Source organism: Haemorhous mexicanus, chromosome Z, assembly GCF_027477595.1.
Source record: "Haemorhous mexicanus isolate bHaeMex1 chromosome Z, bHaeMex1.pri, whole genome shotgun sequence".
NCBI classification, from domain to species: Eukaryota; Metazoa; Chordata; class Aves; order Passeriformes; family Fringillidae; genus Haemorhous; species Haemorhous mexicanus.
Window position 1 is genome coordinate 37,467,890 of NC_082381.1, and position 12,536 is coordinate 37,480,425.

Genomic DNA, 12,536 nt, shown 5'->3' on the forward strand with positions numbered 1-12,536 from the left:
GGAAAGAAACAGAAATAAAACCAGTCAAGATTTCTCTACTGGAAAGAACAAACCTGAATCGGGGCAAGAGAGTAAAAGACATTTATGTTCAAGTGTTAGACATTGTCTGACATGCCACTTTACTTTTCAGCCATTTGACAAGTGTTACTGACATAAGTTCCCAAGCTGCAGGAGTTTGCCCATTAACTGTATGTGCTAACAATGGTTTTTACTTAGTAGACAACCTGTAATTAGAATATGGGCTGTGTTCTGCAAAAACACCTGTAGATGCCCAGTTTTCTCTGCTGGAAAAATGATGTTGCACTAGGCCTGGACATCCACTTCAGGGATCAGAACTCAACATTCTGCTGGTTCTACTTCTCAGATAAGGAGAGATTTGTGGATTAACAGGGGAGATTGTGATATTGAGGTGGAGAGCAAGAGCCATGGCCGAGAAGAAAGACAGGGCCTCTTCAATTTCAGTATCGTGCAGTTCTTAATGATGAGTGAGAACTCAGAAACTCATGAAACCTGAACAGATCACTGCTACTGGATTTAAGTGCCTGGAAGTACACACCAAACGTGGAATGTATCCATCTGTACATATGTGTGTTAATTCATACTATTTGGTTATATATTATACATATTCTATATAAAATGCATTTAATTTACGATCACATCCAACTTTCAAAAACAGCACTGAGGGGACAATTCATTGGGGGTTTCAAAACTACACAGGCTCTCTCTGGAAGCCTACTGAAAATCTTAGATACTTGCATAAATTCTGTCCTGTACAAGTCCACATTGGAGACCAAACTGAATTACATTAAAATGCCAGTGAAACATCTTTATTTTTAAAAATAACTTGTTACCCTCTGAAAAAGCTCAGATTTAACTTACAGGCTTCTGCTGTCAATTTCCTTCTATAAAAATTAGCTATTTGGAAAAAGTAACAATATTTTTCAAGAAGTATGCAAAGGGAAGGAGTATTTACTAACCTACCATTTTACCAAGTGCACTCTGAAATGCATCAGTAAAGCTGTTTAGAAGACTGTTGTCATCACATCGTGTTGCTTTGTAGAGCATTTCAAAGGATTTGAATCCATGATTTGCAAAACGATTTACTGAAAAATGTTTGAGAAATAAATTTTTACTGATCAGTGCAAGAGTTTCAGAACTAAAATCAAGACAATTTAGGCTAAAACTGAAGTACAAGAAGGTAAGTACAGTCTTTGAATCAGCAATCCAAATGGATCACTGACATCTGAGTCAACAATATGACACTTTGGCAGGCATGAAATTTACTAGAAAAGCTAAAAGAAATTAAAACCCAGGTAACTTTTCTACTTCAGCTTTTTTCTTAATGGAAGAAACCTATGAACTGTCAACTAAACTCCATGCTAACTCCTGAGAGGAATGCAATAAATATCAAAGTCTCATTACTAATGCTGCTAGACTAAATACAAAAATTCTTATCCAGAAATTAAGCCAAGTTCTGAAGTATTGAAGTTATGGATTTTGAATTGGCAGCTCTGAAACATAACTCTAGTTTGTTCAGCTGAAACACTGATCTTTTGTTGCTGAAACCAAGAAATTGACTCTGATGGAAGTGGATACAACATGGTACCAAGACTGTCTTCAAATGCAGTTCTAATGCATTTATCATAAAAATGTCACTAAATGTGCAAAATTCCTCCACTGAAGTTTTGCATGTGTCCCTCTCAAAGAGAACACATAAATTCTTCTAATCTGGTGGTAATTGGATATGTAAGCACAGCACACACTGTGCATTTCAATCAGTAAATTGCAAAGACTGTTGTATTCCTAATTAAAAGACACTGATAGTGTTTGTTAGCAAACTGTTTCAATTAACCTGTTTGCTTTGCTATTTTGTAACTCCTGGAAATGAAAGTCACTGCTATTTTTGTGATTTAGACACCTTCTGAAAAAACATATTTACAGACTTCCAAGCATTATTTCACCATCTTTTTAACAATTCAGAGGCAGAGGACAGAGTATATTTTTTATATAAATAAATAGAAGTCAGATTTTCTAAAATATTTACATTTGCTTTCTCATGAAATTTAGTGTTTCATGAGGTGCAGATCCATTCTAGTAACAGTAAGACTTACAAGAGCAGCTAGGCCACTCTGAAGAATAAGGTGGCTTCCAGAGACCATCATCATATGCGCAATAGTAGTTTTCACTTGTTCCTTCTGAAAAGCTGTAACCCTCTGCACAGTGCAATGTGCAATTAACTCCTGTTTCATCTGATGTGCACACAAAATCACCATTCACAGGCTCAAAGGAAACATCACAGGGAGAACCTATGAAAAATACAAAGATTTACACATTGATTAACGTGGTGAAATAAGTGATCCTCGTGAAAACAGCACTGATAGGATTTCCAAAAGTACCTACTATTGATTTCATCTTGCCTCTGTTGAAATTTGTGGAAGCATTATTTGCTATATCCATAAGGTCAGGATCAGGCTACTGCTAAATAATTTTCAAATTCTGCTATTGCAATCAGAAAACCAGAAACATGAAGACTTAAAAAAAATGTTATACATATGAAAACCTATTTACTAAAATAATTTAAAACATCAATTTAATTTTTCACACAAACTTTATACAATGAATTCTAGTGAACTGTATTACATCTTGAATTCCGTAACTAAACATTATCCATTCTGGATCCTCAAAACAACCTATGAATTCATTAGAATCATCTTAGGATAACCTCATGACCTCAGTTATGATTCATTTTTCAGGCTAGCTGTGAAGGAAGTTGTGAATGTCTGTTTGTCTGCCACAAACACTGAACCACAAAAACACTGAGATGGTACAGACCTTGATACAATGCCAGTTCTAAGCACTGGCTGGTTCTTGCTGAGATTTAGAGCAAACCAGAAACTAGCACATTCATTTGCAACTTACCTTCCCTAAAAGCTATAACCAAAATTCCGGTCTGCACGATTTTAAATTCTCTCCTCATTAACAGATATTTTTATACAGATGTCCAACTGAGACACAGAAAGTAGAAAGCAGATATGAAGTAGATTTTTTCATTCTTAATATAATTTATCTGCCAAATTATTTTTTTGATTTTTAATGAGAAAGTGAACCGTGAGGAGGAGATGTCTATGCAATAAACAAAATACAGTAGTACATCTATAGGTACAGGCATATTCCAAAATCTAAAGTGTGTTTTATTATCTGCTGCAGTATTTCCATGTAATCAAAAAAAATTGGCAGAAAACTCCTTTCAACTACAGCTTTGAAGCAAGACTCAGGTAACACCTGTTAATGCATTTTACATGGTATTGCAAAAACTGTAGGTTTTACTGCTTAATGAATCATAATTTCAATGCTTTTATACGTAATTTGAATTTACAGTATGAAATTCACTGCTGATTCAGTCACAGACAATTTATTTGCTGGTACTAGCAAATATTTTGACTGCCTTCAAGTTACCTCAATATAAAATGGGATTAACTAAATGAGGAGGTGGAGCAATCTTGCATCCTTTATGATATCCAGTTAAAACAATGCCAGGTCTTGGCCAGAATTTGAAGACAACACACCTTTGATGACAATGTGGATCTCACACGTCCTGTTGTTGCCAGAAGGATCCACAGCTGTGTACTGCACTGTTGTCTCTCCTTTGGGGAAGAGATCTCCAGGTGCATGACTCCTAGTGACAGTCAGTGGACCACCTAGAAGAGTTAAAGGAAAACCTAAAGAATCGGTAAAGAAAAGTGCTGCTCATACCCAGCCTTGACAAATGGAAAAGGAAATGGCAGCAAATCTTCCAAATTATTTAAAAATAACTAAGCAAAAGGAACCCTAGCAAATCTCAAACTCCAAGGGATCAAGGGTGAACAGGAGCTCTCTAGCCTTCCACTGTCTTGTGTATGTTTTGGGGAGCACTATCTCACCTGAATTGTCCGAAAATTCTGGTTCTTCCCAGGTCGCTGGGTAGTCATTCTCTGCTGCCTGCATGGGTGGTGGTGATCTGCATCTGTCAACTACAGGAGGTTCTGCATCTGCAGAATTTGAAAGGATGGCATGACATTAGCTTGCAGAACTACTCCCATATTCAGAACAGCAACTTTAATTTCATATTGGAAGAAACAACAAAGGTGCACACTTGGAAGTTGCTGCAACTGGAAGATGCTGAGTGAATGGGTAAGGGTAATTCTTCTGCTGAACTCGTGGTTTCTGTAGTGTTTGCCTTCTCCAGAGCAAAACTTGGACTCCCTGCAGGACACCTGAATAACACAACTGTCTGACAGAATCACTTGAATAATGACTTGCATCAGTGCAATATGTGCGAACTTTGTAAACTTTGTTGGAGCCTTTCAAGAATTTAAAGAGATTCATGATGAAGGCAATAACTGACAATGCAATAATGCATTTAATAAACCAGTGTGAGGACAAATCTTAACAGTTAGAAAGAACAGCAGAATAAAATGCACCCCAAAAGGAACACTGCAAGCAGTAACTTCACATATGCAAAGCCTTTATGGAGATGACAATATTCCTTGGTTTATAACTGCACACATAAAGGCCACACTGACTCACAGTCTCTTTCTGCACAACTAAGAAGGCTTCAGCCATGACAGCCAGCCTTCCCAGTGATTTTGACCAGCACTTACCAATAACCTTGACATTGAATGTGCATCTTGCTTCATTGCCTGACTTATCAGTTGCTGTGTAAGTAATGTCAACTTCACCAATTGGGAGAAGAAATGGAGGTATGAAAGCTGGGGTAACATGAACTGAGACCTGTTACAGGAAAACACTCATTATTTAAAAGCCAAAGCTGATTACTGATCATAATATTCATGTTTTAAAATGTGGACAGAACAGTATCCTTCAATGTCAAGCCTGTTCATTCTGAATGCAAATAGCCTCTTAAAGTAATGAGGACACACTTTACAACAAAGGGCTCTATGTCCCTTCTTAAATCTGCCTTCCTTATGGCAACATGGATTTCCCTAGTCAGGATCTTGACCCTGACCTGGTGCAGATTACAGCACTGTGCATTAAGAAAATTCCATACTGACCCTTGTCTGTCAAGTGGGACTGACAGCACACTATGTCAGCTCAGAACCTGTTTTGTCTGCTGACAGTTCTCCAGCTGCAAGGGCAGCAGACCTGAGTGGAGGACAGCTGTGGGCCATCAGTACTTACATGTCCAGTTTTAATCCGTGTACCTGTATGAGTCAATAGCCCACAGATGCTCCAGTATGGCACTTGGCTTCTACAGTTCAGTGAGTGACCCTGTGTCAGCAGAGCTGTAGTACCTGATCATAGCTATGCCACAGAAAATGAAGTCTGAATTTAAATCTCTTTTACTGGGATAGCTCAGTTTCCTAGTGAAAAAAACCTCCTGCATTAAAAGCTCACACAGACTCAGTGCTCTTCTGCTGACTCCTGATAAAACATTCAGTTGCTGTAACTTGATCATGCCTGAGCCTGTAGGGAATGTTGCTCTTTATGAAACAGCTCTGGAGCAAGTTTTCCTGGTAACTCAATTTCCAGACACCCTGACAGGCATAGTAGCCAATGGCCACATTTCTGAACCCTGCACAGGAAAATCAGATTTCTCTTTCTCACCCAGGAAACTGAAATTAGTTTTAACTTATCACAGTGTGTACTTGTTAGCCCTTTAGATTAACGAACTGGCTTACTTCCTTCTGAGATGAGTTTATTAAACTTCTTCACATTCTAAATGCTCATTTTTAAAGCAGCTGTCTTCATGTTATAAACAAGAGCACATTCTTTCTTTTGACCACATAAATTAATGATATGAGGTTTATGCACTGACACTGCATGCAGTGCTCTGTGACTGTATAACTCTAACCAAGACAGAAAATGCTGAGTTCTCAAGATACAAACTTTCTAGGAGGTTTTTCTTCTACTTCTGCTTATCAGAAGAAAGAAATTCTAGTGGATCATAAAATTATTTGAATTCAGACAGATTGCCTCCAGTTAAATAGATACAGATTTTGACTTGCCTCTTCACCAGAGTTATCCTCAGCTGTTGGTACCTGCCAGCTGATATTAGCAGAGTTATGATGTTCCAGAGTCACAGTCTCAATATTGTCTGGGCAGTGAATCTGAGGCGCTTCAATATCTAAACCAGAAAAAGACAATCTGGTTTTATATGTGGTATTGCAGAAGTAAAACCTTATAATCACTCTTTTTTGTACTACCTAGAATAGAAATGTAAGCATTTTGTAAAATTCCTGTCTCTACCCCTTTGTAATTCTTTCCTAGATGAATAGTATGAATAGTAAATTCTCACATGAATAGTAAATAGTACATTCACACATGAATAGTAAATTCTCCTGTGGAAAGGACTCATTTTTGCTGTATTTTTGTTTATCCTTGACTACAAAGATGTTCTGGTTTCTACATAGAACTAAACCCCAAGTAATAAATAAGAATAAATTTGTTTCTTTTATTACCCGTCCCTTCCTTCTCCATGCTTTTCCTTTCCCTGGCCAAACACAGGACACATACAGATGAAAACACTTGTTTCTGATAGTCAGTGACTAAAAAAACCTGAAAGTAGTTGTGACATGATATAGCTACTATAAACAAGACAACAGTGACTCAAATTCTCAGGAGCATGCTGTGGAACTGACTTAAAAGTGACAGTGTCAAGAATTCAGACAGCAGTTGCAGGAAATGTTCCTTAATAAACTCCTGTTACAAGGTATTATGTAGGACAAATGGAGTCTTGTGACATGTGACAACGCCAGATGGTTCCAGGGACTGGGGGTACAATATGGGCAACACCACCACCAACATCTACATCTCAAGTGTCTCTGACAAACTTGAGGTACTTCTTCAGTTCCCTGGCACAGGGCCCCCTAAAACATTTGCAGTCAGGTTATTTTATTGCTGTAGTGCTTGATAAATGATCCCTAGAATCATAAGACAAGGATACATTTGGCTCTGAACTCATCTAAGCCCAAGAGGCTTTAAAACAACTCAGAACTGATATCACTTATATTTTTATTATGAAATAGTTCCAGTAAAAACATAACTTGGGCAATTAAATTACATAATTAAGAATGCTAAGCAATAAATACATGGGATTTTGCCTTCCTTTGAACTCATTCAAATGAAAATTTCATTAGAAATGCACTGTTATAAATAACTACCACTTATGGTTCACACTCCCTTGACCACAGCCTTCAGGCTGGGGCAAATTCCACTTGAAAGTGAAATTCTCTAAAAAGAGTAATAATAAATAAGTCAGAAAGAAAATGGCTCTTTTGAACGGGCCAAATATGTTGGCAGCAAAACAGAGAAAGACAATAACAAGAATGAAAGCAATTGAAATACAACTGTTCATTTTTATTCAAAAAGAATAAGCTTCAGAGTTTTTCAGTGCCTCCTACATTAGGGGTTTATGCACTGGTAATATCTAAAAGCTTGAACCCAAGCCATGCTATTTTATCTTGATCTAAACACTTCAGCTTGTGCTGGGATCCCATCAAATATTAAAAACTGTGGTTTGGCCCAGGTTTACACAAGAGATTCAGAAAAACAATGTGGTACATCACAAAATGGGAAACACTATGTTTAAAGAGAGAGACTAAATCTTCCTGGCCTTCAGAGGAAAAAAAAAGCCTCAGTTTCTGCAGTGTCCTGGCATGATGACTGGCACAACTGCTTTCTGTACCGTTCCAGCACCCAGTGGCTGGCAAGGGCCCCAGTCTGGGGGGAAAGAAATAATTCTGGGAGCACAACAGTTCACAAAGAGGTGAAACGCATATTCCCAGAGAAACTCTCGTTTTTATCCTACTACAATCCTAAGCCAGACCCTTTCCAGATCAGTTATGCCTGTATGTAAGGGAGTAAATAACCCAGTAAATAAAGCTCTTCTAGAAGAGGTGGGTAAATATGGCAGAACCACACGGAAATGCATGCCACCTGCTCCTGCCCAGCTTTACACTCTGGGTCAGCCAGTACACTTGGTGTTAGGGAATTCTGGCCTTAACTCTTGTGCATTGTTGCTTGGGGCATGTCAACAGCTGTCGCCACTCAAAGACAGCTAAAATGAACTTTTCTCTATAGTCTGTCTCTCAGACAGGCCTTACACAGCCTTCACAGGGTCTACACAGACTTGTGCTAAAACAGTAGCAATAGTATTACCATTATTATTTTATTAGAGGTGTGGGTTCCACTTTGAGTATCTTTAAGCTATGAGCTTTCACCTACTTCTACTTTGAAATTTCAAATTTACCTCAGGCAGCTTCCTAACAAACGAGAGATGGAGCCCAGGAGAGAAACCTGACAATGAGCACTACAAGATCACACTCAAGGGATCTCTGAACTCCACATTTTTATTACAAACTACAAGTAAATCTGACAGGCAAGCTGTAAAGGTACAGGCAATACTTCTTACACACTGTGCAAGTTGTGCTTTCCCCCCTCCAAGCCTGTCCTCACTCAGTTATTTGCTGTGTGCTTCCCTTCAATTCTGCACTCATGTATACACAGACATGATTTTGTGCTCTACCTTTACACAGAGCCTCCTGGATGTTTGCACTCCATCTCCCAAATGAAATGCACCTTATTTCTTCTCTAGCTCCAGACAGGATGAATCCTTGGGGACAGCTCAGCTGGCACACAGTCCCAGGAATGGTAGGCTCCAGCCCACATCTGGGAGGGAGAACTGTCACACCTGCTGGTTTCTGGAGGATGGGACAACGCTTTTCTGCAAGACAGCAGTAGAACATGACTTATAACTGACACACACAAAGTGTGCACTCAAAAAACCTGCAAATAAAGTATGCATGTGGAAAATTAGCGGGAACACAAAATACACGGCCTATTCAAGAGTCTTTAGGGGTATGAGTGCACCAAAACATTACAACCTGATGAAACTTTGCTACTTGGCTTTCAGTTATGACTGAAGTAAACAGCAGCCAGTTTATCAGTTCTTCTGTTTCTTGCTCATGCTCTTCACTGAAACCAAAATGTGATAATTTTCATGTAGATGCACCATATCTCACTGTATACTTTTTTTTTTCTTCTTCTTCTTTTTCTTAGTTCATCTTTTATTCTTTTATGGTTGCTTTGCATTTCCTTGCTTCTATGAAAGTTAGACCATAGCAGGAGAGAGGGAATTGAAGAGGTATCTGTAGCTTTCTACATCTTCTATACTCTTTCTTGAAATAAGAAAGAGAGAAGAAGGAGGATACTCTGCCATGAACTCTTTATAGGTTAGGGACATGACACATGATTTTGCTTACTGCATTCCAAACCAAATTAAATTGGACTTGGTCTTGTCTGTGCTCAAAACAGCTGGAAAGACTCAGGGCGACCACAGGAAGCAGCTGAGGTCTGTAAAATCAGGGAGGGTTGATGGCTGCTTAAAGGTTTAAGGGAAGTTTTGAACTATTCTATTAATAGGGTTCATTACAAATCCTGAAGACAGTTTGCATCAAAGCAAAAACCATGATGTGCTTAAACAGGTTCACAAAAGCTTTGTTTCATCCTTACACTGTTGTTTTTAGGAATGTTGTTTTTCTTTCAAATATGGAGACATTAACAAAGGGGCAAAAAGGAGAATCTCATGGATGCAGTTTGCACACTACTTTCAGTACTGTTTCTTACAACAGTTAATAGGCAAACACACAAGAAAAATGCTCCCTTATTCAGAGCCAATGAGAAGACCAGTAACTCTTTATAACTTGTCAGTGTAGAAATCAGACAGGTTTTTACACCAAGAGAACACAAAAACCAACCCAACTCACCTACACAGAGGGCAAGTTCTGCTGAGCTCATAGCAATGGTTTAATGACCATTAAAAGTGATTGACATTCAAAATACTTCACATTCCCCTTCTCTCCTTTCCCAAAACACATAGGAAGTAACTGAAAACTGGCTTTTTGCATGAAAAAAATTTAAAGATTCCAAGCATTCTGTGCATTTCATGAAATTTAAACCTTCAAAGCTGAAATGATTTAAAAGCCCAAGCAATTAACAACTGCACTTCATTTCAATAGCACGCACAAGTCACAAACACTTCTAACTCATTTTTATAGTTCAGGCAGATGCTGCTGGCTCTGCAAGGTGGAACAACTCCATCAGGGAAAAAACCCTTAAACCCTAAGTTTTGGCTGCTCACCACATAAAGGTAACTGACAAATAGCAAAAAGATAACAAATTTTAAAAACAGTAATTGTAGAGGGAAGCTAAAAGCATTAAAATGCATATTACTCTAGGAACAAGTAGAGAAACTGAAACATGTAAACATGAAAAGCAGAGAAAGTTGCAGCTCTCTGGGAAGCAAAAACAGCTGGGCCTCTTGCTTGAAACACATCCAGCTATAGTAGAAAAATCCAACTACAGCACAACCCTGAAATGTCTGACAAAAATCAGAATAAAATCTGTATATCTAGCAAAAGGGAATTTCTTTTAAGTAAGACAGGCTTTTACCAGGAAAAACAACTGTAATACTGTTGTTTAGATTTTTTATCTGTGCTCAACTCCAGAATTTGATCAAGCTGATCCAAAAGCCTGGAATTCATTAAGGGTAGAGCGACATCCATGACATTAGTCATATTGATAGGGAATTAATAAAGGAGTATTTCTAAGGAGACACAAGAATCTGCTTTCACCTGCAAGCACCTGTGATGAAACACAACACTGTATCGTAATTCTCAACATCAAAAGGAACTTGGCAAATAAGAAAATTACCAAGGAAAACATGCCTCTTTCTTTCAATCCCTTTGCCAAGACTGCTTCAGGAAAAAAAAAACCCAGGCCGGCTGCAATCGGGAGCATGAACTACCAATTCTTTCAACGCTAGATGGCATCAACACCCCGGATGTCATTTGTATTTTCACTTCACCAAACCTCGAAAAGGAGAAAAGCATCTTGCAAAATTTATTTATTTTAAAGTGATTGATACTAAACTTTTGCCAGTGGGTAGGAAACACAGGAACATGACCATGGAGGTTTCCCAGTTTTGGTTTTTTTCTCCCCAAACTGGACAAACGACCAAGCTTCCCTTTTTTAGCAGGTATCTTGTTTGTCAGACATCTATAAAACACACGTAGCCTCCTCAGAAGTAGCTCATTGCTAACAATATCTTTAATAAAAAAGACAAAAATTTTAAACTTGTGTAATATCCAAATTTGCATTACCTTCCAGTCTCTTGGAAAGAGAAGCATGACAATAGACCTCACAGAAGTGACTGTAAGCAATCCAGGAAATGTTATAGCACAGTGTCAGCTTTGGTTACACATGGCTGCGGTACAGTCTCAGTGAGCTAACTTGCAAATATGGCAAACTTTGCACTGATGAGCAATCAAACCCAAAAGCATTCAGAAAACCAGCTAGAAGGATACCCTGAGGTCCAAGAAATCTGTTTCAAGATTGAAGACAACTCCATTTCAGTTTTCTAACAGAAGGATATGAAATTAATAAATTATCAACTGCAAATGCCTAAATACAGCAGGATTTCCACTACCTTTAATAAAGCAGACTGTAAATAATAGTTAGGAGCTATTTGGACTAAAAATTAACAGACAGTACCTCCATGACAATGATAATCATTCAGAAAATGGGTACAAAGGATAGCTTCAACTTTCAAGAGGAGGATACAACATCAGTGTTCTGATTTACACCTCTCCCTGAATAAAACTCCACACATGTATATTGAACCAGAATTTCAGCAAGCCTGTTCTAAACACCAGTCACAAAAAGGAGCAGAGATGCTTCCTAGCTAGCACTCTTTCCTTTCTGACAATCAAAGGTAACTTTCTCACTAAATTTTTCAGACTCAGCAAAAAATAAGATATTGCCACGGGTAATCCAGGAATGGAGGCAATATTGCATGGTGTGAAGAAATCTTCTGATAGAGAGTAGAGCTGGATTTTATTAATCAAAATGCTAAGCTAGGAAGGATGAATTCAACTGATGAATATGGTTAATCTTCTAATTGTAATATCCCAGCTGGATTTCAGGCACTCTTCCGTTTGAAGTTAATTGAAGTTTTTCCACTGATTTTAACAGAAGAAAGATTAGGATCTCTTAGCAAACTGTCTTGTTAAATTATTTCTTGGGGATTATTTTCATAATTTCAGAGAATGTACTTACAGTTAGAAATTTATGCTTGTCTCTCACAAAGTCCACATTTTTAAGACTGCAATAAAACAGTAAAGAAATAGCCAGAGGTTCAAGTGAAGGCACCCTACTGGCACTACATCTACTGGATCCAGGTGACATATACTTCACCCTGACTTAGGCAACACTGGATCAACTTCTGTATTGGTGGACTTTAGACTTTTGCCTTTTTTTTTTTTTCCCCCTTCAGTCTATACTTGGAAGTGTTTCAACTGTATTTCATCACCTTCCTCTCCAAAGTTAATTCAATACTTGCTACTAGTCCTAGACAGATAATTTTGAAATATACAGTCCTTTAATTTTGGAATGCAATACATTCCTACCAACCCTGCACAGCTGGTGTGACCTCTGAATCCTGACTCAGAGGTTCTTGGCTCTTAATTTGTGTAAAATCT

General features: G+C 38.1%; 1 protein-coding gene across 2 annotated transcripts in view; it reads right to left on the reverse strand.

Annotated features, from left to right (window-relative positions):
* The window catches only part of SVEP1 (sushi, von Willebrand factor type A, EGF and pentraxin domain containing 1), a 125,280-nt gene that overhangs the window by 67,031 nt on the left and 45,713 nt on the right, over positions 1–12,536 (reverse strand). For both annotated transcript variants that reach the window (XR_009485025.1, XM_059836427.1), the window contains exons 7-13: positions 8,525–8,722; positions 6,006–6,124; positions 4,641–4,770; positions 3,921–4,028; positions 3,567–3,698; positions 2,112–2,306; positions 982–1,103 (exon numbers count right to left, since the gene is read on the reverse strand). Coding sequence is in view for 1 of the 2 variants with exons in the window: in XM_059836427.1 (XP_059692410.1) it covers positions 982–1,103; positions 2,112–2,306; positions 3,567–3,698; positions 3,921–4,028; positions 4,641–4,770; positions 6,006–6,124; positions 8,525–8,722 (1,004 nt within the window). In the remaining variant the exon portion in view is untranslated. The remainder of the gene's footprint in view (positions 1–981; positions 1,104–2,111; positions 2,307–3,566; positions 3,699–3,920; positions 4,029–4,640; positions 4,771–6,005; positions 6,125–8,524; positions 8,723–12,536) is intronic.